Source organism: Rhinatrema bivittatum, chromosome 2, assembly GCF_901001135.1.
Source record: "Rhinatrema bivittatum chromosome 2, aRhiBiv1.1, whole genome shotgun sequence".
In the NCBI taxonomy this organism is placed as follows: Eukaryota; Metazoa; Chordata; class Amphibia; order Gymnophiona; family Rhinatrematidae; genus Rhinatrema; species Rhinatrema bivittatum.
Genome location: NC_042616.1, coordinates 273,557,551 through 273,583,874, shown reverse-complemented (window position 1 = coordinate 273,583,874; position 26,324 = coordinate 273,557,551). Strand labels below are relative to the sequence as shown.

Here is a 26,324-nt window from a genome sequence, read left to right as displayed (position 1 = left end):
AGCATCTTCTCTCCTACGGAATTTAACTCCAGTATTAGATGGGTTTCCATACCTTTAAGTGAATAAGTGCAAACTCTGGCGTTACACTTGATTTTAATCTTTTGCTTTCTGTACATTTGATCCTACTGCCAAAAGGTCCTTTACCAACTGCATGTGAGGCAACTTCAGACTGTCTATATATAACTGTTACACATGCATTAATTCTATTGAAATTAGATTACTGTAACTCACTATTAGGCCTCCCTGACTGCAACAGATCAACTTCAGCCAGAGGGAATTACCCCAGTTCAAGGATTTCCTCTGGTTACTCAAATGGTTCAGAATGCAATTTAAAATGTTGGTGTTTGTATTCAAAGCTTTGTATGATCTTGGCCCAAGAATCTGCTAAACTACATTCCTGGGAAGATCTCTTGCTTCCATAGCTTTCTAGAAATGCTTTTTAGACATGTATGATGTTTCTCTGCATTCTGCTGGATCTGCAGCTGCTCAGTTATTGTTTAAACTTAGAAAGAAACGCAGGAGAACACAACTCCCAGGAAGAGGTAGACAGGTTGTATGGTTCATTTTATTGCTGGCAGAGAACACCTATTACAGTTATGCAATTTTGCTCTCTGTCACAGAGTGCAATGGAGCCACACACATGGGACACCTCCCCCCCCCCCCCCAAAAGCCCAACATGATCTTCAAATAAAAAAGGAAAAGATAATCAACTGTCAGCAAGCAAACAAGGAGATCTAAGAAAAAATGGAATAAATAATGTGGGGGGAAAAAAAAGGAACTAGAGGTGAGGGAGAAAGCAGAGTTGCTTACCTTGTAACAGGTGTTCTCCAAGGACAGCAGGATGTTAGCCCTCACACATAGATGGAGAACAGCATGGAACTTTGATCTCAAAGATACTAGAACTTTCAAACATGACCTACTGAGTATGTGCAGCTGTAGTCATCAGCCTGTCCCCTAGACAGAATCCCTCAGTCCATAACATAGCTAATACATGGAGCACCCAACTCCCAGGGGAGGTGGGTGGATTTTGTGAGGACTAACATCCTGCTATCCTCGGAGAACACCTGTTACAGGTAAGCAAATTGTGTTCTCTGAGGACAAGCAGGATGGTAGTCCTCACACATGGGTGAATCCCAAGCTACAGGCCGTCCGAGCAGGAAACCACATCTTGCTGAAAGCACCACCTCTCTCCCTTTTGCTTGTGAGGCAGCAGACTCACAAAGGGGCCTGGGCGGGAAAAGAGTTGGGTTCTGCAAAGAGAAAACCATAGAAAAGGCTGAGACATAAAACCCCGATGCGTAGAAGAGGCGATTAAGGCAAGAGAGTGATGCGAGTGCAAGCAACATACTCCGCATCATGGAAAACATTACAAGCAGGGTTTTGGATCAGTAGACCCTGACAACGACAGTAGGTCTAGAACCTCCTCAATGCAGGAAAAAAAAAAAAGTCTAGAGATGTAAACAAGAGGATTCTTGGATGAAGATTGCACAGTTTTCTTCAGTGTTACAAGACAACCAAAAAACCAACTGGGGCTTGAGAACTCCCCAGAAAGAAACTGCGGTCCACTGACATCTGAAGGACAGAATGTCTGCAGAAATGTGCCCATTTTGGCTAATAGGCATAATGGGCAGAAAACACAAGCAATGCTTGGACGAATAATCAGCAATGGCAATGTCTGAGACCCCAAAGGCAAAACACCTCTCTAATATGATTCAAAAATAGAACAAAGAGGGAAAAGGATCAAAGTCCAGTAGATACAATCAAACCCAAATAATGACAAATGACAATATCATAAAATATTCGCTTTGGAGTTTCAATCTGCAGCCTCTCGCCTCGCAATGGGCCGCAAGCTTCAATCAGCTTACAAAGCAAAATGTGAAATTCAATCATTTATTGTCATTTGTGCATCCCAGTTAGTAACTTTATTTAAATATCTAATCTTCTTATCAAAAAAGTTTTTCAAATCACCCTGAAAAAGGTATATCCATCAATATAGAACACAACTCATAATGCTTCTCACCACATTAAAAACTTGTAACAACAAATGTTGGAAAGAGGAATACTTAGCCAGTTCAACATGAAGTCTAGATTAAAGTGCTCCCGACATGACTCATGTTTCGATTGCAGAGAACAATCTTCATCAGGGGAAATTTCTCAAAATTAGTTAATCAGAACGGCCACTATTCTTCAATACCCGGACAAACACCGTCTCACCCAACACTTTCAAATATGGCGCCAAAGCAGACAATCCCGAAATCCTGGAGCGTGAAGGCACAGATGACGGCCAATCTCCTGCCCCTCTCCCCAGAGGGGGCCCTGCAGGGGAAGTGGACAACAAAGGCTAGGTGTCCATTGGTTCCCCACAGCCTCTCGTGGTTAACGTCCCCAATGCCGGAGTAGAAGGTTCCAATTTTTTGGAATCAAAGAGCTTTTCCATCTTATCCAACCAGTTGCGAAGGCATTTGGGGTTATCTGATCAGAAAAATGACTCCCCCAGACTTCATGCGATGCTCCCATGCAAAGGATACAAATCTCATGTGGGTCCGTGATTGACATGGTCCGCGGACACTGGGGGCATCGGTGAAAATCCGACGCCATAGCAAAACGTACCCGAGTGGTCGATGCCCAGTGGTCACAGAGAGCGAGGCACACTGGGAATCAACTGCAGAGAAGGGAAATAAAAGCTTACCGCGCTGCCTACTAACTACCAGGTAGGGAGAAGGGAGACCCCAGTGCAGGCAAAGTCGGAACTGATAGACTTTTTTTTTAAAAAGACACTTAATAAAGTAGAACTCCACAACCACAAGATGATGGCTCCGTGGAAAAGAAGAGAGACTGAAGAGGGTCCCCACTTGGACGCGTGGATAGTGGCATGTTGGACATGCTCAGTGTGCCAGTCAAACTGACATAAGTTTTCCATGCCTGGCTCCATCTGATGTCACCCTTGTGTGAGGACTACCATCCTGTTGTCCTATGAGAAAAAAATTACATAAGCAATCCTGGGGGAATTCTGCATAAAAAATTTAAAATTCTGCACACACAAACGTAAAATTCTGCAAAATCCTGAATACTTTATATTGGTCAAAACAACAATACACATGACCGTAAATAATTAATTCAAAATGCAATACAAAAAAGTTATTACTTAAAGATGCGTTTTAAATATTTTGAACAGAATTTTCCATAAGTTTACTTTGTCTCTTCCACCCACTCTCCCTACTCCCCCATGCCAGTCTCCTTTCACTTTTCCCTCCGAGTCCCCCACTCCTTCACTATTTCTCCCCCTTCCCCCTCTAGACTCAACCCCTTCTACTCTAACTCCATTTCCAGAGTTTGACCCCTCTCTCAGTACTGCCCCTCACACAGGTTCCCCCTCTAGTGCACATACACACTCCCTCTCTCTTGCATACACACCCACTCAAGCTCTCTTTCTCTGCTGTACACACACACTCCCTCTCTCTCTCTCACGCATACACCCTCAAACAGGCTACCTACGTCTTTCTCACACACCCCTGGCATACTGGCTCCCTCTCGCCCACCCTATACATAGGCTCCCTCTCACACAGATCCCTTCACACAGGTTCTTTTTCTTACACACACACAATCCTCACAGACTCCTCTCACAAATAAGCATCCTCACATACACATAATTTTCATATACACCAGCTCTCAATCTCTCACACATACACATGCCTTCACAATCTCCTCATACAGGCTCCCTTCTCTCTGGACCCACACCCACACACATGCTCTCTCTCACCCCCCCCCCCCCCCAGGCTCACAGTCTTATACACACACACACTGATTCACTCTCACTAGGGGCCTGCTTCATCTTTGCCATGAGTGGACCAGCCTCCGCTCATGGCATGCCAAGGCCTGCTCCATCTTCACTGCGAGTGGACCAGCCTCCGCTCCCGACATGTTGGGGCCTGTTCCATCTTCGCTGCAAGCAGGTCAGCCTCCGCTCATGGCACGCCAAGGCCTGTTCCATCTTCGCTTTAAGTGGGACAGGATCTGCTCGTAGCATGCCAGGCCTGCCAAATTCTGCTCAGCTGCGGAGGGGAATTCTGTCCAAATTCTGCGCTCTGCAGTGGCACACAATTTCCCCAGGATTAAATGAGCAGTGTAGAGAACAAGGCACCAAAAAGTTGAACAGAGAGACCACCTAATGTTTGTGCAAGCGGCTCACGAGGCAAAGTACATACATGGGAAACTCCCCTGCATGCTCTGTAAAGTATTTACTGAGCTTTGAAAGATGCATCCATTTTGGCGACCTTGGATGACATTATCCACACATAATGCCTAATTCACACCTGCTTGCTGATGAAGAACTATATTTAGATCACAAGGAATAGGAGAATCTCTAAGTGACAGATGAAGATGAACCATACAACTGTAGGTAGTTGACCAATAGGAATTACTCCTGAATTCTGGTGGTATGCTCCTGTAGCACTAAGATGAACTCTGAATTACTTTTCAATCCTGACTCTTAAAGGCTTAATGTAGTATTGAAGCAGGAGAAGGATATGATGACATTGAAAAGGTTCCTGATTGATCCGTGTGCAGACACTTCTATTTAAAGTTGTAAGATCTTCTAGGCAGTCCGAACCAAAGAAAGTTTGGACGGAAAAGATTTCCATTGTACTGAGTGATCAGGGATGGAAATATTTTCAGCTTTGACTGTTAAATAGCTAAGCATTGAAGCCACGGAAACCAAATTTGATATGGCCATAAAGAGGCTATCAAAATCAAGATAGTCTCCCAGAAACAGCACATATCATGGGGGATCTATAGTAAGACATGATATGTTCTCACTGAGGGTAGTGAGAATGTATCAGACATCTGTCATACATCTCTCAGACAGGTCAAAAAATTAACAAGGTGAATTTAAAACTTGATTTTACAAAAAAGCACACCAATAGTGCTCGATGCAGCGATACTGATGCATTTGTTGGGCAGCAAAAAATAAAGAAAACATTTGATGAGAGAAGATCTGCCCACTGAAGCTAACAGAGCTAGAATGTAGTGAATTAAGGGGCCTCCAACAAAAACATGTGAAAAATATTTCCTTTCAAAGAAGTCAGGACAGCAACTGTTAGGCTCCATGGAAAAACTAGAACCAATAAGGGCCCCACTGGATGGCACGCACACACTCAGTGGAGCATGTCAAAGCTTCCAGAAGCTTTGCAGTTATCTTCACCAGCTAGGCTCTGCTGGAAATGTCACCCACCTGTGCAGACTACTACATTCTGTTTGTCTTCAGAAATATATTTATTATAGAAGTCCCAATCTAGGAACCCCTTGTGGGAGTCTAGCAGGTGACAACTGTCAGGGCATTGTCTTTTCCAAGTAAGGGGCTCCTAGGGTTATGCTATAAGAAAATACCCAATTTTGTACTACGACAGCTTTTCAATACAGGATCCTCTTTTTCCCTGCTTCTTCAGGTAGAGGATGACTACCAGACTGCCCATTTGTATTAGAACAATTTTGTTGGCCATATGCAACTATTGAAGGTTTTTAGAGTATTCTGTACTGACCTTATCTCCAAGAAGCTGATATGAAAGAATCTCTTGGAATGCCCACAGGTCTTGAGTATATAGCTCCTCTAGATCTTCCCAGCCTAGGATGGACACATCTGTGGTGAACACTATTTGGTATGGAGAAATTCAGAAGGGAAGACCCTTAGCTAAATTGGAATGAAAGGGCTGTCAAAGACAAATCTTCACTCTTCCATGACTAGGAGGCAGTCCTGCAGTCTGTGTAGCCAGTTTCACTGAGATTATAAGATACATTGGTCTTGTCGCATATGGAAACATGCTATTTGAGTAAAAAAAAAAAAAAAAAAACTATTGCAGCCATAAGGCCTAGTATTCTCAACATGGGCCAAGTTGATGTCTGCCGACTTGCTTCCCCTGGTGAAGCTCAATGCCTTGGGATGTTACTGGAGAGATAAGCCTTGCTTGAAGTTTTGTGTACTAGAGTCCCTCTAACTCCCATTCAGGTGATAGGCTCAAATGAGACTTGGTGAAGCTAATGATGCACCCTGATGTCAATATCTGGATTTTGATCCACAAGGATTTGTTCATCTTCAGATAAGCTATATTCTTAACTAAATTCTTAGTCAATTATTCAGTCAGGGAAACATTCATACCAAGTTTGTGCAAATGTGCCATTACAACAGCCAGGCATGTCAAAATACTGTTGCTACTCTGCTTAAAAATGGGTGAAATGCTTAGTTTCTTCCTCAGGAGAAACAAGGAAAGTTTCACTTTACCGCAGATATACAATTGATTATGTAGATCTAGTAGTCATGCAGCAAGAGTGCAACTGCATTTGTGTTCAGCTCAGGTCATATCTCAAAAAAAAGATACAGCGGAACTAGAAAAGATGCAAAGAAGGGCAACAAACGGTTAAAAGGATAGAAAGACCAACTTACAAAGAAAGGCTTGACAGGTTAGGGCTCTTAAGCTTGTAGGACAGACAGGTAGCAGTTTATAAAATCTTGGTTTGGGATGGAAAAAGATGATAGTACTATCAGAAAAAGTAAATAATCCTTCCCTAAGAATAGGGAACACTATTAAACTAGTAGAAGATTTAAAACTAATTCTAGAAAAGCATTTTGTTCAGTCAACACATAATTAAACTATGGAATTTGCTGCCTGAGAATGTGGTCAAGGCCAGTTTAAAAAGAGGTTTAGATAACTTTCTAAAGGACAGATGCACTAACCATTATCTAGCCAGATAGCCTTAGGTGTTTCCACCTCCCACGTCTGATGAGTTAACATGGAATGGGTTTTCCTATCCGGGATCTGACAGGTACCTTCAAATGACCAGAGTGGCCACTGTTGGAGACAGGATGCTTGGCATAATAGATCAATGGTCTAAGCCAAGCTTGTTTTTTTTATATTTTTGAATAACGGTGGTGAGCATCAATGCTAGAAAAGAAAAAGCAAAGTGAGCACTGTGGGTTTGGTGGTGCATGGGAAGCCACTGTGTATACCTGAAAAGCTTTCCAAGAACACTCTGGAAGCATTCCACACCAACACAAAAGTCATGTAACCCATGTATATGGCTCGCAGTACCTCGTCAGAGAAAATATCTCTACTTCTGCAATCAAAATGAATATGTATTTACATTTACCCAAGTAAACATATAAAAATACAAGGCGTTAAGCAGCTTGCAACCATGTAGAAATGAAAGGAAAATAAGTAATACTGACCTAGTTCTATATTGGAGTTGCCCTGAGGTTTGAGTTGTGAGGATGTCTGCAGACTTTGAGGGGTACTATTCCTGCTGTCATCCATGCCAAGAGACAAGTCCTTTCTGGGAAGTTTGGGTGCTGTTCCTTCGTCACTCATGCCCATTTGTTTTTGTCTTCTGCGTTTCTTACTCCATAGTTCATGGCAATCCTGCCATAGAGGAAGGCTGGGAAGAAAACAATGAAAATGTGTGGTATGTTCTCTATTTTATCACACATCAGAAAATGCCATAAGCAGACTTGCTTACCTGTAACAGGTGTTCTCCTAGGACAGTAGGATGTTAGTCCTCACACATGGGTGACATCATCAGATGGAGCCCAGCATGGAAAACTTTTGTCAGTTTCTAGAACTTTGACTGACACACTGAGCATGCCACAATCCACACGGGGTCCCCCTTCAGTCTTGTAACATAGCATTATCAAAAAATAAAACAAATGGAGAAATCCAACTCTGCGGGGCAGCAGGCGGGTTTCCTGAGGATTAACATCCTGCTGTCCCAGGAGAACACCTGTTACAAGTAAGCAACTCTGCTTTCTCCTAGGACAGGCAGGATGGTAGTCCTCACACATGGGTGAATACCAAGCTACAGGCTACTCCCGAACTCTATTATATTCACAGATACAAAAACTGGTGCCAACAGGCACAACTGCGATGCTGTGGAAAACCAGAGGGAAACACCCAACTCTTCCTGCCTAGGACCAAAAAAATGGGTCCTAGGCAGGAAGAGTTGGGTGTTTTTTCACTTAAAGAGGTTCCGCAGGACAGCCTGACCAAAGCTGCTGTCACTACGGCCATCTCTATCCAAACAGTAATGGGCAGCGAACGTGTGGAGAGAACTCCACGTTGCAGCTCTGCAGATATCGGCCACGGGGACTGCATATAAGTGGATTACCATTGCCACCATGGCTCTGACAGAATGAGCCATGATGTGGCCTCCAAGCTGAAGGCCCGCCTGTGCACAGCAGAAGGAAATAAAATCCGCTAGCCAATTAGACAATGTGTTCTTGGTGACCGCAACTCCCAATCTATTCTTATCGCATAAAATGAAGAGTTGTGTGGATTGTCTGTGGCCGTCTGCTCAAGGTAGAAAACCAAGGCCCTTTTGCAGTCCAAATTGTGCAGAGCCCGTTCATCCTGGTAAGAATGCGGCCTGGGAAAAAGGGTAGGCAGGACAATGGACTGGCTGAGATGAACATCAGTCACCACCTTAGGCAGAAACTTAGGGCGAGTATGTTGAACTGCCCTGTCGTGAAAGAATTTCACGTAAGGTTGATCTATCACCAAAGCCTGAAGCTCAATGATTCTGCATGCCGAAGTAACTGCAACCAAGAAGATAACCTTCCAAGTCAGGTACTTCAGATCACAGTAGCACAACGGCTTGAAAGGACCTCACATGAGACAAGCTAGTACCACGTTGAGATCACAGGACACAACAGAAGGCTGCAGCGCAGAGCAGACTTCAGCTGAAGCAGACCCCACATGAACCGGCTCACCACAGGTTGCATGGAGATAGGCGAACCATCAACATAGTACTGAGGTGTACTCTGAGTTGGTCTTCAGACCAGCATCAGAAAGATATAACATAAGAAATTGCCATGCTGGATCAGACCAAGGGTCCATCAAGCCCAGCATCCTGTTTCCAACAGAGGCCAAACCAGGCCACAAGAACCTGGCAAGTACCCAAATAGTAACAAATAGTCCAGCACTTCTGGAGTGGGACAAGAGAATGGATCTGCACCATGACTCACACCAGACAGAAAACCTCCTTCACTTCAGAGCCTGTGTCTTCCTGGTGGAAGGCTTTCGAGAAGCAATCAGGACCAGAGATACGTCATCAGAAAGGTCAAGGGAGTCGCAGAACTAGCCTTTCAACATCTAGGCGTGATCAGGTCAGGGGAGGTCCCCAGACCAATTGGTTCCCTGACAGAGAGATCCTGAAGGATTGGGAACAAAATCTGTCTCGGCCACCGAGGGGCGATGAGAATCATGGTTCCCCCGTCCTAGCGGAGCTTCAGGAGTCTAACACCAGCAGAAGTGGAGGATATGCATACAGAAGACCCCTGCCCCAATGGCAGGCAAAGGCATCTGAAGCTGGCCTTCCGGACTCCCTGTACAGGAAGCAAAAGGTGCTCACCTTGGTGTTGCAAGGGGAGGCAAAAAGGTCCACTTCTGGAATCCCCCAGAGGCAGAAAATGAGATCTGCCACTGTTTGATCCAGGGACCACTCGTGGGGATGGAATGCTAGACTCAGCTGAACCACAACTACTTTCTCCAATCCGGCCAGATATATATGGTTGGAGCAGGATTCCCTGGGACTGAGCCCAGGCGAAAATCTGGACAGCCTCCTGACAGAGGTGCAGCGATCTGGTACCTCCCTGTTTGTTAATGTACCACATTACAACCTGATTGTCGATCTGGATCAGGACTGCTCGATTAGATAGGCCATCCTGAAATGCCCAGAGCACATACTTGATGGCTCAAAGATCCAGGAAGTTGATCTGGTATGGAGTTTCCCCGAGCAGACCAGCGACCCTGCGTGTGGAAGCTGTCCACATGCGCTGCCTAGCCCATAGTGGAAGTGTCTGTAGTGAGCACAGTCTGGATTGGGGGGGGGGGGGGGGCGGCCTGAAGGGGAACCTCCTGCTCCAGGTTGGGCAGGCTCTAAGGTCTGGAGAGATGACGTGACTCTTACCTGCATGCTGAGGTCTTGGGAGGTTTGCCGCCACTGTGACTGCAGGGTCCACTGAGCGCTCCACATGTGTAAGCGGGCAAAGGGAGTAACATGGATCGATGCGGCCATATGGCCCCTAAACAAAGCAGCAGTTAGGCCAAACCCTTCGGCTGCGGTGGACTGCACTCGCCAGAGACACTAGAGCAAGTGCTCAGTTGTGAGGAAGAAAGGCCCGAGCCTGGGTCATATCCAAGTAGGCACCTATGAAGTCCAAGTGATTTGATGGGGTAAGATAAGATTTCAGGTAGTTGATAAACCAGCAGGATTCCAGCACCTGAATGGTTAGGTCTAGGGGGCCCTAATGTCGACTGTATGGTCATGGGCTTATGCTTCCTCGGGGCCAGTCAAAACCCTATAGTAGGGCTTTGCTGGGGAGCTGGCTGAGTCCTGGGGGTCTGCTGCTGTCTAGAGCGACCCCTATAATCTACTCACAGCAAGGCCAGAGGATAATATTTCCTTTAGCAATAAAAAGACCTCCTGCTGCTTTGAAGAGAGGCCTTCCTGACAGAGGACAGAAGGCCAGAAGTACTGGCAGAGAGATGCTGGAGGGTCTGATGATCTTTCAATTAAGCAACAGCATCTCATGCCTTGTCTCCAAACAGGTTCTCTCCAGTACAGGGCAGATCTGAGAGCTTATCCTGGACTTCTGGCTGGAGGTCCGATGTGTGGAGCCATGCCATCCTATGGGTCCCAATGCCCACCGTTGCCACCCTAGCCGCTTTCTCAAACAAACACACATCATATGTTTGCCACTCTCCAAGCCTTGCTGGGCAACTGTTTTTAAAGTGTTTTATTAAACTGTTTTTAAAGTGTTTTATTGTTTTAACTTTAATATAATTTTAACTTAATACTATTGAAAGAATGTAAAATTTAGATAAGCTGTTTATTTTATTTTGAATTTGCTACTGCAAATTTCATGTTTGTAAACCGCCTTGACATGTATTTGAAAGCTGGTATATAAAGTTGAACAAATAAATAAATAACAAATAAATAAATAAGGTGGTTTCCTGCTACTGCTGAGGGGAGGCATTCAGCATCTTCCTAACTAGGGCATCCAATGCCTGGTGCTCCCAACATGGAGGTGAAGAAGCATGTGTACGGGAACGCTTGGCCTTCTTGAGGGCAGACTCCACCACCACTGACTGGTGCGGGAGCTGATGCCTCTCAAATCCCAAGGCCGGTTGAACCAAGTAGACTATGTCTGTCTTACGGTTCACTGGAGGCACCAAGACAGGGTGCTCCCACATGCTTAGCAATTCCTTAAATGTGTCATGCATGGGGCTAGCCAAGGCCTCCGTTGGGGCATCAAACTAGAGAACTTCCAGCATCTTTTGGCAGGCATCCTCCTCCATGAAGAGCTGTAAAGGTATGGACTCAGCCACCGTGCACACAAAGACAGCAAAGGTCAGATCCTCCAGCAAGGACCAGCACCTCTTGTCTGGAGGAAATGGATCCAAGGGAAGGTCTCAGAGTCCTGTGAAGAAGACTTCTAAGTATCATCTCCCAGGGATCATACGGGGCTTCCTCACTGAAGTCCCCTGGGGGTCCTCGAGGAGGACCCCTTTCCAAGTCCCTCAGCTCTAACAAAGGCACAGATGGAATTAGGGGTACCGGCTGCCTCGAGAGCACTGAGATCCCCACAGGACAGGGCCGAACAAAACTGAGTATGGTACTAGATCCCCCGATGGTGCCCTTGGTTGGGAAACTGCCTTCCTCCAAGGAACCCACAATGGGGATGACTCCGGAGGGAGGACTCTGCAGCCATTGGGGCATCGAGGGATCCCTGGGCAACCGAAGCAGCTGCGTGGGCAGGATGCCCAAGAGGACAATGAGGTACTATAGTAGCGGCACTAGCATAGCAGGGGCAGGCTCAGACACAGGGGAAGACACCAGTGGAATCGGCGGTTCGATACCCTGAAGGGCTTGGAGCACCACCTATTGCACCCTGTGGTCCAGTTCCTCCTGGAAGTCAGAAGCAAGGACTGAAGAAGGAAGAGGAAGAAGAGTCACTAGAGCCTCAGGGAAGCTCTGTGCTCAGCACAGATATTAGTGGGGAACGCCTAGGAGTCCCGAGTAAGATGGAGGTCGATGCCTCCTCTCCATGGGGTCTCTTCGGGGGCATCACAGTGGACACCGGTGCCGCCCTGAGTCTGGTGCCGTGCGATGACGGTGACCGGTGTCGATGCTTCCAAAGCTTCCCACGGTGCTCGGCCTGGTCTTTCCCAGGCACAGAGGATGGGGACAAACCTGAGGACCTGGAGCGTGACAACACCAAAGAGGGCCTATACTCCACCCCTCGTTCCTGTGAGGGTCCTGGAGGGGAAGCAGACACCGATGGACCCACGTCCATCTGTTCTCCACGGCCCCTGGGAGTCAAGGTGCCTGACGCCGGAGTAGAAAGATCAGACTTTCTGGATCCAAAGAGCTTCTCCATTTCATCTAACAGAGCTCAACGACCCTTGGGGGTCATTTGATCGAATAGACACCCCTGGATGTCTTGCGAGATGCCCCCAGGCAGAAGATACAGACCTTATGCGGATCTGTAATGGACATGGCTTGCAGACACTGGGGGCATCGGCAAAAATCCGATGCCATGAGCGGTTGATGACAGACTACAAGGAAGAAAAAGAAAAAAAAAAAGGAAAAAAAAAAAAAAAAAAAAACTTACCATGCTGCCCTATTGAAGCGCCGACAGGGAGAAGCCGACAGAGAAAAACCACTCAAACAGCAGAGCTCCACAACCGTGAGGCAAACACTTCGCGGAAAGAAAGACTGAAGGGGGATCCTGCGTGGACAGTGGCATGCTCAGTGTGCCAGTCAAAGTTCTAGAAACTTTGACAAACGTTTTCCATACCGGGCTTTATCTGATGTCACCCATGTGTGACGACTACCATCCTGCTTGTCTTAGGAGAAAATATTTTACCACTTTGAAAAATAAAACTATTACACAGAAATAGCTGAATACAGTACTTCCAGAGTGTCAAAGACTAAACCAAAGAAGCTGATTTCAAGTCCAGTTGGTCATTAATGAAAAGACATGACCAGGCAGGAAATGATGAGGTAGCCATATTTTTTTTTTTTTATAAGGGTGTTCATACATTTGCTTCAAAAATTTGGTCACATATGGTCTAGTGCTGATACATGTATGACCTCCATATTTATATCAATAGTGCAAAGTTTAAATCAGCACTTGTAGCACGAAAAGAATGAACCCATTGCCCTTCTTACTGGAAAAAACACTACTGCCTCCGAGGTATCACACAGGAGATCAGTGTCTTTCATGGAAACAAGACTATGGAACTAGGGATAATGGGATGAAAGTAAAAGAGGGTAGACAGAAGTAACCTAAAAGTATTTTTTTTTTTTTTTTTACAGAAAGGGTAGTGGATGAATGTCTTAGTGGAGGTGGAGGAGAGAAACAGTATCTGAATTCAAGAAAGCATGGGACAAGCATAGGGGATCTCTGAGGGATTAGCAGGGGTTTATAGTGGATGGGTACACAAGATGGGTTATATGGTCTTTCTGCCATGTTTGTTTCTTGTTATACGGTACCAATATTTTGCCAAAAGACAGCACATCTGATTATTTGGAGAAAAAAAGAAAAACAGGAGACATGGAGTGAATTTGCTAGCTAGCAAAGAAAAAGGAGGGGAAAGGAAAAGAAACAATACAATCATATTTATTTATTTATTTATTTAAAAGTATTTATATACCGCTTTTCAAAACAGGGTATCTTGTCAAAACGGTTTACAATAAAATAAAAGTAAAAATAAATAGATGAAAGAAACTAAAAAAAATACTATAAAAATACATAAAACTGATATATACCTTATAGGTAAAAAATAAAAATATTTAACAAAAAATGACTATTAATGGAGCTGGGCCTGAATTCAAGTTAAAATCAAGAGGGTAGCGGTTTGGGGGAGGGGGGGATATGAAGTAAAGGAAAAAATAAAAAATAAAGATCTGGGAATTGAGCGATTACTAAGTTGTGGAGTGATGTTGAGTTGTTTGTGGAGAAGTATTGAATGCCAATTGGAAAAAATGTGTTTTTAATGATTTTTTGAATTGTTGGGGGTTGGATATTAGACGAAGAGGGTTGGGTAGTGAGTTCCAGAGAAGAGGGCCTGCCACTGAGAAGGCCCTTTTCCTGGTGATGTCTAGTCTAGCCTGTCGGGGGGAAGGAGTGTCAAGTAGATTTTGGGTGAGTGATCTTAGATGTCTTACTGGTTTATAGATACGGAGTAATGAGCAAAGCCAAGTAGAAGATGGGTTATTTATTAGACCGTGAATGATAGTAAGGATTTTATATTTTATTCTGTACTTTATGGGTAACCAATGAAGAGATTGAAGGATAGGTGTAATATGATTTCGAATAGAAATACCTGATAAAATGCGAGCTGCACTGTTTTGAATAATTTGTAAGGGATGAATTATAGAGTCGGGGAGTCCTATATAGAGAGCGTTGCAGTAATCTAAGCCAGAAAAAATTAAAGATTGGAGAATAGTTCGGAAATCTTGGTGAAAAAGAAGAGGACGGAGACGTTTAAGGAGCTGTAACTTATAAAAGGATTTTTTTGTTATAGAAGAGATGTGTTTCATTGATAGATCTGAATTTATGATGACACCTAGATTTGTAGCGAATTGTGTAATGGGAATAGGTGATCCGTTTATAGACCAGTATGAGGGTGGGCCTATAGAAGTGTCTGAAATAGATGTTAGATGAACAATTTCAGGCAACAACTGATTATACCATCCAATGCAGCATGGCTTTATCAGTGGTAGTTTTTGACAGACAAATCTGATCAATTTCTTTGGGTGACCAGAGCGTTGGATCAGGGGAGAGCACTAGATACTGTGTACTAGATTTCAGCAAGGGCTTTGACAGTTTTGCACAGGCAATTTATAAACTGAGTGCCCTAAAGTGACTGACTGGGTTAGAAACTGGTTGAGTGGGAGATAACAAAGGGAAGTGGTAATGGAGTTTATGGTGTCTGATTAAAACTGCTATCTATGGAGAACCCCCATTACAGGTAAGTAACTTTGCTTTCTCCATTGACAAGCAGGAGGTATCAGCCATCCAAGTGGGGAATGCCACAGTTGAGATTTCCATGTTCTCTTATTTTATCTTTTTTTTGGCAACGCTGAAAACAGTAACAGAAGTTAACTATGAACTGAATAGGCTCTATACAATCTTTCGCTAAAAACACTATCTTTTCTAGATTTGGTTTCCAGGCAATGAGCTGCAAAAGTATACAGGGAGGACCACCATGTTGCCACTCTACATATCTCTTGAATAGAAGAGTTAAGTGAGCAACTGAAGTGGCCATGGTCCTAACTTGATGGTGCTTTAACTGGACCATTTAACTGCTGACATGCTAAGTCATTTGAGAAGGATATGCAGTCAACCAGGTGGACAGACTCCTCTTCAATTCTGCAAACCCTAACCTATTAGGACTGAAGGAGATGAAAAGCTGAACCGGCAGATGAGGCGGCTGGGTTGTTTGTGTAGTATGCTAATAATCTTTTACAGTCCAATATATGGGGGTCCTTTTCAAGAACAATAGACTAATTGATATGAAAAACCAGAATCACTTTAGGAAGGAACTTAGTATAGTTTTCCACAACTTGCCCTACTGTTGACGAACTGCCAAGCAAAGATAATAGGAAACTAGTGCTTGGAGTTCAGTAACTTACGTTCCTGCTACTGAGAAAATAACTGTCCAAGTTAGACATTTGAAGTGCATAAATTCTAATAGCTCAAAAGGTGATTTCATGAGTTGTGTTAGGACCACACTGAGATCCTATGGTACCAGTAGTTTCATCAGAGGCTTTACATGCCATATGCCCTTCATGAACTTAGATATAACAAGATGCAAGGACACAGGAATATCATCTATTCATGCATGGTATGCTGCTACAGCATTCCATGCACACTCATCACTTCTTCAGTACCTTGACTGAAGAGGTGATGAGTCCTAACTAAGATGAAAGAGGTAGTGAAATACAGTCAGGAGTGCAAGCAAATAGGTTAACCTCTTTGTGCACACACCAGACAGAGAATCTTCAGTCTTTCTGGTGGATTTCTTTCTGGATGCTTAATCAGTGGAACTGATTAAGAGGTGGTCAGGGAGTAGATTTTTGGATTGATGAACCTGCCACTATCTTGTGTTATCAGTAGGGACTTATTTTCAGTTATTTTATTTTTCCTGGTAATTTCAATGTTATAACAATCAGTAGAAAAATGATTTTGTTATAATACACAGAAGATCTTGATGTGGATGTACACTTTTCAAATCCGGTAACCTGTTGGATGTACAGCCCGTCCGCCTTCCTATTTACAGGAGGTACCGTGAGGGGGTGCTCCCAAATCCTCAACAATTCCTTAAAGATCTCATGCACTGGGACCATCATGATCTCTATAGGAGTCTCCACAAACTGGAGAGTTTCTAGCATCTTGTGTTTGGCATCCTTCTCTGTATCAATTGAAACGGGATGGCCTCAGCCATCACCCTACAAACCTTGCAAAGGTCAGGTCCTTAGAGGGAGATTCTCCTTCACTCCTCAGGAGGTTCTGAGGGGAGACCCTCCAAATCCTCCGAGGAGGATTCAGCAGTGTACTCCCCCCAGGAGTCATACGGGGCCTCATCATCAATGAAATCCATAGAGGATGAGACCCTGGGTGCCGACCCTGGCAAAGCTGAATGGGGGGGGGGGGGGCTTCAGGCCACAGCGTCAGCACCAGCCTCGACAGAGCTTCCTTCTCCTTCGAACTGGCATATGGGTGATTAGTAAGCTAGAGGCTGAGTCATTTTGTAGTGAAGCAACACTGAAGTATTGTTGGTGAAAATGAGGCAGCCGAAGATCACAGCAGGTTGGATGTAGAAGGAGTTGGGGTTATACTGGAAACAAGTTCTTTAAGACAGATTGTCCGTAGGCTGAATCTTGTCATCCTTCTTTGTCCAAACAGTAATGAGCTGCAAAGGTGTGAAGAGAACTCCATGTTGCCGCTTTACTTATGTTAAGAAATGGCACTGAACGATAGTGTGCTACTGAGGTTGACATTGCTCTTACTGAATGTGCCTTTACTCGCCCTTGGAGAGGAAGGCCTGCTTTTTCATAACAGAATTCTATGCAATCTGCTAGCCAGTTGGAGAGAGTGTGTTTGCCCACTGGATTACCCGGTTTGTTTGGTTCATAAGATACAAAGAGTTGAGTGGATTTACTATGGACTGCAGTGCGGTCTAAGTAGTATGCTAATGCACATTTACAGTCCAAGGTATGTAAGGTCCATTCCCCCTGTTGAGAATGAGGCCTTGGAAAGAATGTGGGCAAAACTATGGATTGGTTCAAGTGGAATTCCGTAACTACTTTGGGAAGAAATTTTGGATGTGTACGGAGAACCACTCTGTCATGTAGGAATTTTGTATAGGGTGAGTATGTGACATGTGCTTGTAACTCACTAACCCTTCTAGCCGATGTAATGGCTATGAGGAAGATAGTCTTCCATGTGAGAAATTTAAGATCACAGGAAGTCATGGGTTCGAAAGGAGAATGCATGAGCCTTAAGACCAGATTAAGGTCCCTTTCTGTGACAGATGGTCGAATTGGTGGTTTAAGGTGAGAGGTTGTGTGGATATTGGTGCATCTCCCGTCTTGTTATGGTAAGCCGAGATTGCACTTAAGTGTACTCTTACAGATGAGGTCCAGAGACCAGAGTCTGAAAGATGGCATAAGTAGTCTAATAGAGAAGTTGTGGGGCAGGAGAAAGGGTCAATGTCCTTTTGTGCGCACCACAATGTAAACCTTTTCCATTTGGAAGAATAGTTTTTCCGTATGGAAGGTTTACGTGAAGCTATAAGCACTTGAGAGACATTAGTTGAAAGATTGAGTGATTTTAAGATCAAGCTTTCAACATCCATGCTGTCAGGGATAGGGATTGAAAGTTGTGATGGCGCAACTGACCTTGATCCTGAGTTATGAGAGTGGGAGCTATACCCAGGCGAATTGTTTCTCTGATCGAGAGGTCTAGAAGTATGGGAAACCATACTTGTTGAGGCCAATACGGGGCTATGAGTATCATGGTCCCCTTGTCCTGTTGCAGCTTCACTAGAGTTTTGGTTACTAGCAGTATCAGAGGATACGCCTGAGTTCCAAGGGCGACCAAAGGCATCCTTGGCTGGCTGGTGTTTGTGTAGAGCACAGAATCTGTCCACTTTGTGATTCAGGTGTGATGTAAAGAGGTCCATTGTTTGTCCCCAACGTTGGAATATCCTGGTCGCTACTGAGGGATCCAGGGACCACTCGTGAGACTGGAACTGACGACTGAGGCGATCTGCTACTACATTGTGGATGCCCACTAGATAAGTGGCCCGGAGAAACATGGAATGTGTCAGGGCCCAGTCCCAAATCTGAGCGGCTTCTTGACAAAGGAGATACGAGGCTGTACCTCCCTGTTTGTTCAGGTACCACATGGCTACTGTATTGTCCGTTTGAATCAGAACAGTCTTGTGTGAAAGGCAGTCCTTGAATGCATGCAGCACATAACATATAGCTCGAAGTTCCAGGAAATTGATTTGAAATGTTGCTTCGAGTTTCGTCCAAGTACCCTGGGTCTGAAGATTGTCTATGTGAGCTCCCCAACCCAAGGTGGATGCATCTGTAGTTAACGTTATCTGTGGGACTGGTTGTTGGAAGGGCAGGCCTTTGCGCAAGTTGTCCTTGTTCGCCCACCAAAGTAGAGATGAACGTAGCTGGTGAGTTACTTGAATTGGAGAGGACAGTGGTTGAATGGCTTGGGTCCATTGTGACCTTAATGTCCATTGGGTTATTCTCATGGCTAGTCTTGCCATAGAACTGTGGAGGCCATGTGGCCTAGTAAGGTTAGAAACTGATGAGCTATTGCTTGTTTCTTCAAGTGTAGCAAGTTTGCCAATAGGAAAAGTGTTTCTGCTCGATCCTCGGATAGAAAAGCTTTTGAAAGTATGGTGTTCAATTCTGCTCCAATGAATTGAAGCAGGTGAGACGGAATGAGATGGGACTTTTGATAATTTATGAGAAAACCCATGGAGTGAAGTAGAGCAATTGTTCGACAGAGAAGCCAGAGCTCCTTTTTGAGACTGACTTCTGATGAGCAGTCTAGATATGGGAAGACATGGACACTTTCCTTGTGTAAGTGTGCCGCTATCACTGCCAGGCATTTTGTGAATACTCTGGGAGCTGAGGCAAGTCCGAATGGTAGCACTCTGTATTGGAAATGCTGATGACCCACCAGGAAACGCAGATATTTGTGATGAGGAGGGAATATTGGAATGTGAGGGTAAGCGTCTTGTAGATCCAGAGAACAAAGCCAATCTCCTGTTTGAAGAAGTCGAAGCATGGTGCCTAGAGAAACCATCCTGAATTTTTCTTTCAGAAATTTGTTGAGATTTCTGAGGTCTAGGATGGGACGTAGGCCTCCGGTTTTCTCTGGAATGAGGAAATAACGGGAGTAGAATCCTCTGCCCTGCTGAGTCCGGGGCACTGGCTCTACAGCTCTGGCTCTCAGAAGGGTGGTTAATTCTGCTTGAGGATGAATTATGTGATTTTTGCTTAAGTGGAAGAAGTTTTGAAGGAGAATCTCTTGGAATTGAGACAAAATTGAGTTGGTAACCGAGATATTATTGAGAGCACCCATTGGTCTGTTATCTGTACCCAATGGTTGTAAAAGGAGGAAACTCTGCCTCCTACCGGTAGATCCGGTTGTGGGTTGTGGAGATGTCTTTGGGCTCTGGCCGTGGCCTCAAAAGCCTGCAGCCGGTCCCGTCTGCGGTGGAGGTTGAGGTCTAGCAGCTCTAGGTTTTCTGGACTGAGATCTTTGCTGCGGCCGAGAAGATCTGCCCCTTGATGCTGGAGGGTAATAACGCCTCTGCCTGTAGAAAGGCCTTCGAGATTCCTTCCTTGGAGGAAGGCAAGATGATGATGCAGCAGAATCTTGCGGAACTGACGACAGTTGACGCAAGGTTTCTGTATGTTCTTTCAACTGGGCCACAGCATCCTGAACCTTTCAGCCAAAAAGGCTCTGTCCTACGCATGGCAAATCAATCAGTTTTTCCTGGACCTCAGGCCTGAGGTCCAAGGCCTACAGCCACGCCCAGCGACATGCACTTATACCTGAGGCCGCTACTCTGGAGGCAGTTTCAAAATTGTCATAAGCGGCTCGGACCTCGTGCTTACCAGCTTCAAGCCCTTTGTGTATTATGGCTTGAGTTGCTTCTTGGTACTGCTGTGGTAAAGAATTGGAGAGATCTTGCATCTGTTTCTACAGATTCCTCTGGTATTGCGTCATATATAACTGATATGACGCAATCCTTGAATTAAGCATGGCTCCCTGATAGACTTTTCTGCCCAAGGAGTACAGGAATCTGTGATCCTTCCCAGGAGGAGTGGAAGAATGAGGCCTTATTCGCTTAGATTTCTTTTGTGCAGACTCCACAACAACTGATTGATGTGGCAGCTGTGATTTTTGGTATCTGGGGACAGATTGTACCAAATACGTGGTGTCCACTCTCTTATTTATGGATGGTACTGAGCATGGATGCTACCAGAGTCTGTGCTGTAAGTCTAGCAGAACTTCGTGGACAGGATGGCCAAGACTTCTTTTGGAGGGTCCACGAACTGTAGGACCTCCAATGTTTGTTGTCCTGTGTCCTCTTCTGATACCAAAGTAAATGGTATGGTATCTGCCATATCCTTGACAAAGTTTATAAATGATAAATCTTCCGGTGGAGATTTCTTCCTTTCTTCCGGAGGAGAAGGATCAGACATAAACCCCTCAGAAGTATCCGTATGTCTATCTTCCCAGGAATCGCAAGGGTCTTCTTGACGTGGAGACGTGGGAGAAGACCTTGGCGGTTGAGAAAGCCCTGAAGGTCCTGGCTGTGGATCATCTAGTGGTATCCGTCCAGGGACGTCTTCCTGTGGCTTGGCTGGAATTGATGGTAGACCACCGACGATTGCGTCGAATCTGTTCATCAGAAGTTGGAACAATGCTAATTCTGGCTGTCCTGGGACCCCAGGTACTGGCGTCGGCATAGACGGAATTGGTTCTGGTATTGGGCTGGGCATCGGCGATAGTAGAGGCATCGGCATTGACGGCCGCTTTGGTGTCGACTTCGGAATTGGTACCGGCATCGGTGCAGGCACAGGCATCAGCGGGAGCACCGGCATTGGTGCAAGCATCGGTATCAATGTTGGTGAGGGCATCGATGGTTGCTGGTCCTTTAATGCTTGAAGCACCGCTTGACGGATAAAATCTGTCAATTCCTCCATGATAGGTGGTGCAGGCAGAGCAGCTACACGTGGTGGCGGTGGAGGTGTTGCTGGGCCTTCCACAGGGCCCTGTGGAGGTTTGATGATCGTTGCATCGAGAGGAGGTGAAGGCCTCAGTATTTCTTGGAGTTGAGGCAGTTTTGCAGTCGATTTCTCTGGGGAGAGAAGCGCCTCCGGGATTGATGGGTGGTCTGTGCCGATGGCGATGCTTTGGTCGATGTTCCGCTGCTGACCTCATCGATGCCACGGATGGGGGTCGGCGATGAACGATCCCCCAAGCCTTCCGGACTATGCTTTTTGATGATTATATGTTTTGAGACTCCGGCCAGAGACGACTGAGCAGACGTCGACGGGAAAGGCAAACGTTGTAGATGGAATAAATGCTCCATCTTTTCTTGGTGGGCCTTTCGACCCATCGCGGTCATTTCAGCACACTTGGGACAGGCTGTTAAGTCGTGTGTTTTACCTAAACAAAGGACACACTCGAGGTGTGGATCTATAATGGACATAGTCCTATTACAATTGGGACATTTTTTAAATCTTGTGGCCATATTTTCGCCGACAGCCATAGATGAAAATGAGAGAAAAAATGAGAAAATATTTATACTCAAGAGAGTTAAAGAGAGACTAAGTTTACTCACCAGCCGGTGGTAACACGAAAGACCCCGATATGGGAGAGAAATAATGTATTTTAAATCTGATTTTAGTCAGACAATATTGTGAGAAAACACACAGGCTCCTGTTCCGCAATGCCAGTAGCAGCACGGAAAAATGAAGACTGAAGGGAGACCCCTGTGGCAGAGAATATCATAGCATGCTCAGTGGGCTCAGAGTGCCAGTCAAAAGTTTCTAGAAACTGACAAAGTTTTCCGCAATAGGGCTCCATCAATGATATCACCCCATATGTGAGGACTAGCATCCTGCTTGTCCTGGGATAATCTCTATTCTTAGAATCGTACCTAACAAGGCCAAAGAAGATCCTCAAAGCAGCTCACTGGCCATGGTAGAATTATGGCATAGATTCCTCCAGAAACTACTTCCTTCCTGTGGCTGAAGAGCTTGTCAGCTTTGGAATTTCTGTGAGAAGACCTCCATTCCATATTAAGGATTCCTCACCAGTTTCCTATCCTCTGGAAGGACCCAGCTGAGGGCCCATTCTCTGGAATCTAACTCATTTCCACAGAAGTTGACAGTCTGAAATTTTCTATTCCTACAATATGTGCTTTCAAGAGTTGTAGATTATAGCAAAAGGCTCACCTTTTGGACTATCTTCAAGCTCTGTTTGCCCATTTTTTTATAAAGGCATTTTCACTGTTTTATGTAAACCGGAGTGATTTGTATTTCATACAAGAACCTCGGTATATAAAAATTATAAATAAATTACTGCCATTCCCTGAAGAAGAGGAAAAGAGCCAACCTGAAGGCACAGGTTCCCAAGCCTGTTTATGGGGCATAAGGCTTCCCCCTCTTTGGACCAGAGCACTTAGGTTACTGGTTGTGATTGTGGGCTCCTCAGTCCACTAGGTTCATGACCAAAATCCAGTTGAATGGCTTTAGACAGAGAGGGGAGGGGAAGATAAACCTTGAAATGCTGAAATTGTGAAGACCAGTGAGTCTGGATGAAGTTCTGAAGAGGCTGCAAGTGTGTTTCAGATTAGGGGGGCTAACTCCAAGGCAGAGACCATAGAACCCAGGAGCAGAGATAAACCCAAGTCCTGGAAGCTTTCTGAAAAAGAAGCCTATAGCTGAGCTAGGAACTTAGTTCTTTTTCAGTGTCGTGAAGACTTGGCCAATCCTAGAATTAAACAAGCCCCTAGATATTCCAGCCACCAAGAAGGAACCAGATAGCACTTCACTACATTCAGTACTCAGTCCAAGTCTTCTGGACATTGAACCACCCTGGCCGAAGCAGTTTGACAGTCATGAAATGACTTGGTTCTTACCAGCCACTCAATTCAACAAGAAAGAACCAGGATACCTTCTTTGTGCAAGAAGTCATGACCACTACTATCACCCTAGTGAAGGTTCTTGGTGCTGAGGTGAGCCTGAAGAGTTCTGGACTGGAATGCAATCTCAAAAACCCTGAGCACCTCTGGTAACCTTTTTTGATGGGAATGTGGATTCTGTAGATCTAGGGACCAGATACACCCTCCTTTGATTCAGTGCCACTATAATGGGGCAAAAAGCTTCCAGACAGAAGCAAGGGATACAAAGGCATCCACTGTCCCCCTTAAAAATTGAAGATGGGAGAGAAGAGCCATCTTTTTTCCAAAATACAAAATAGATGGAGCACTGACTTTAGCTCTGAGCATCGAGTGAAACTGGAACTACAGCTTCCAGAGTCCAAAGCCTCTCCACTACCCCATTTGGCATCTGATATGCAGGGGACCCCATCAAGGCTTCAGAAATAGGAAAGAAACTCTAAACAGCATCCACTCTAAACAATGCCCAAGATCCACTAGTGGGACATGATATGATCCTACTCCTGCAAAAATTGCCAGAGACTGTTGCCTACAGGGCCACCACTGTGAGGACTTACTGATCCTCACTAGTTCGAATAGGCAGTTGTAGAAGACCCAGATGGTCATTCTTAGTCTTCCTGGCTTCGCACCAAAAGCTGATTCTTTAACTCAAAAGTCCATTCTCCTAGAATTCTCCCTGGCCTGTATATTCTGGCTCTGCAGAAATGACTCCTAGGAACATAGGTGGTCAACCAGACCTTATCTCAGAGATACTAGCTTGATTACCCCCCAAATCCCTGACTAATTTTTCCAGATTGTCTCCAACAATAGCTTCCTATTAAAAGGAGCCAAACCTAGATGCTGAATCAGATTGATAATTACAGATACCAGCTAACAAGAGAAACTTCAAAAGGTCCATATGTTGTGTCCATCAAGAAAGCAGCCTTAATTCCAAGCAGGTCACCTCTGGATTTCAGTAACCACCGTACTTCACCCAGCTTTTCAATTTCCATCACCTTCAACCACCTCCTGGATTATGCTTCCTTCACAACCATCATCCAAGCTTCAGTAATTTCTTGCCTGAATTACTGCTACTTCCTCTGTGATGGTATTCTCAACAACCTAAATCACTGTCTGCAGCTCATAACACACTATGGGCTTGCTGATAGCAAAGGCTAAGAAATTCAAATATAACCCCTATTCTAAAATCCCTACGCTGGCTCCCGATACTACTGCACTAAATCCTGACTATAAAACATTAAAGGCCTAGTAATAACCTCTCTCATGAAATCTCATGCTCCTTAAATACATGCCTGAACAAAGCGTTCACAAACCCAAGCACAGTCTCACAAATACCAGGAAGAGACCCTTTACAGGCTCAGTCACAACAATGTAGAACTCCCTACCACTACACATCGGACATGCCCCAGATCTCACAGCCTTCACGAAATGGATGAAAACCTGGATCTTCAAAGCTTGTTTTGGTCCCAACTAAAGACAAATCCCATTATTTATTAAATTTGTAGACCTATCAATATCTCCTAAGTGGTTAACAATGAACATACCCATAATCAATCATGAAATAAAAGCACAATAAAAACAAATGTAAAGCATAAAAACATTAAACACAACATTAAAAGACACAAACAGACCAAATAGGTCATAAGTCCCATATCTCTAACATTTTCTTCTGCTCAAACAATGGCTACAATGTCCTATTACTCTATGGACTCTTTAAAAAACAAATGCTTGCTGAAATAAAATATGCTTTTACCATCTCATGGAAGTTTAGCAAAGAAAACTCACTCAATCTCTTTTGGTAAGGCATTACAAAGCAGCAGCCCTTGGGCTCATAGCAACTTCATGGGATTCATCAAGTCTAATTAAGTAATTAAAAAGATGGTAATCACAGAGAAGATGACCTTAAGTTCTACATGGGCTGATAAATTATATAAATAGTAAAAAAATATATCTCAACTAAGGACACAAACCCTACTATAGTCTGTATTTAGCTCTATATATTCCACTATTTATATGATACACCTTACTTTAACAAAGTTATATAACCAGTGTAGTCTAATGGTGGTTTGTATTTAGTTTCAAACATTTTATTAGACAGAGATATACAAACTAGACTCCGAACTAGACTTATGCACTCCACAGTTACATCCAATATGACAAATTATATTTTCATGTTTTACCCCTCACATGCCTTCTCATCTTCTGATTCAAATCAACTGCTTAAATCCCATAATCAAAATCTCAAAAACAGCAACCCTAACCATAACAGATATCTTCATAAACTCCCTTCCTCCACCTCCCCCTCTTTTTTGGTGATTCTAGGTTATTATTCATTCCCATAAAATCTCGAATCATATTCAGGATCAGGCTCCTGATTATGGGAGAAAGTTTGAGCATAATTCTTCCAAGTTGCTAAGAATAACCGCTGGCATTTAAAGGTGGATTTGGAGGCTATACTTTCCATTTACATCATATTATGGAACAAACTGCACCAATGCCAAAAGGAAAGTGCAGTATTTCCTTTCCAATGTATCAGAATTTTTTTTATTTGTTCCCCATGGCACATGCCTTCCTGACAAAATGTCTATCTCCCTTACATCTAAATGACAGTGAAGGGAACCCACTGAATAGCAGCAAAATAGGGATCACAGGAAAACCATAACCCAAAACGCTTGCCAGATGGACAAAATAAACCATGGGACAAAGTATCCACTTCCATTCTACATTTCTCACATATTTCAGTAGTGATGAGTTTAGCTTTGTATGCCAGAGAGAGTTTGTATTGTATCTCCTTTATATACACATTAGATAACTCAGATATATGCTTAAAACCATATATCTGAGTTATCACCTAATGTATATAAAAGGGAGAAACCACCCTCCCGCATCCATCAAATAAGAGTAACAAAGCAGTCCTCCTTAACTGTTTTAATGCCTTATGTATATATAACAGGGATAGCTTATTATTTATTGAGTTTTATATACCATTGTTTGGTTTCGCCATCACAACGGTTTACAAAGTTTCGATGTTTAACAGTGTTC

At 44.3% G+C, this 26,324-nt stretch overlaps 1 protein-coding gene across 1 annotated transcript in view; it reads right to left on the bottom strand.

The window, feature by feature from the left end:
* Positions 1–26,324, bottom strand: part of CDK13 (cyclin dependent kinase 13) — a 284,521-nt gene that overhangs the window by 61,557 nt on the left and 196,640 nt on the right. The window contains 1 exon segment of the mRNA XM_029589531.1: positions 7,220–7,425. Within this exon segment, the coding sequence (XP_029445391.1) occupies positions 7,220–7,425 (206 nt within the window).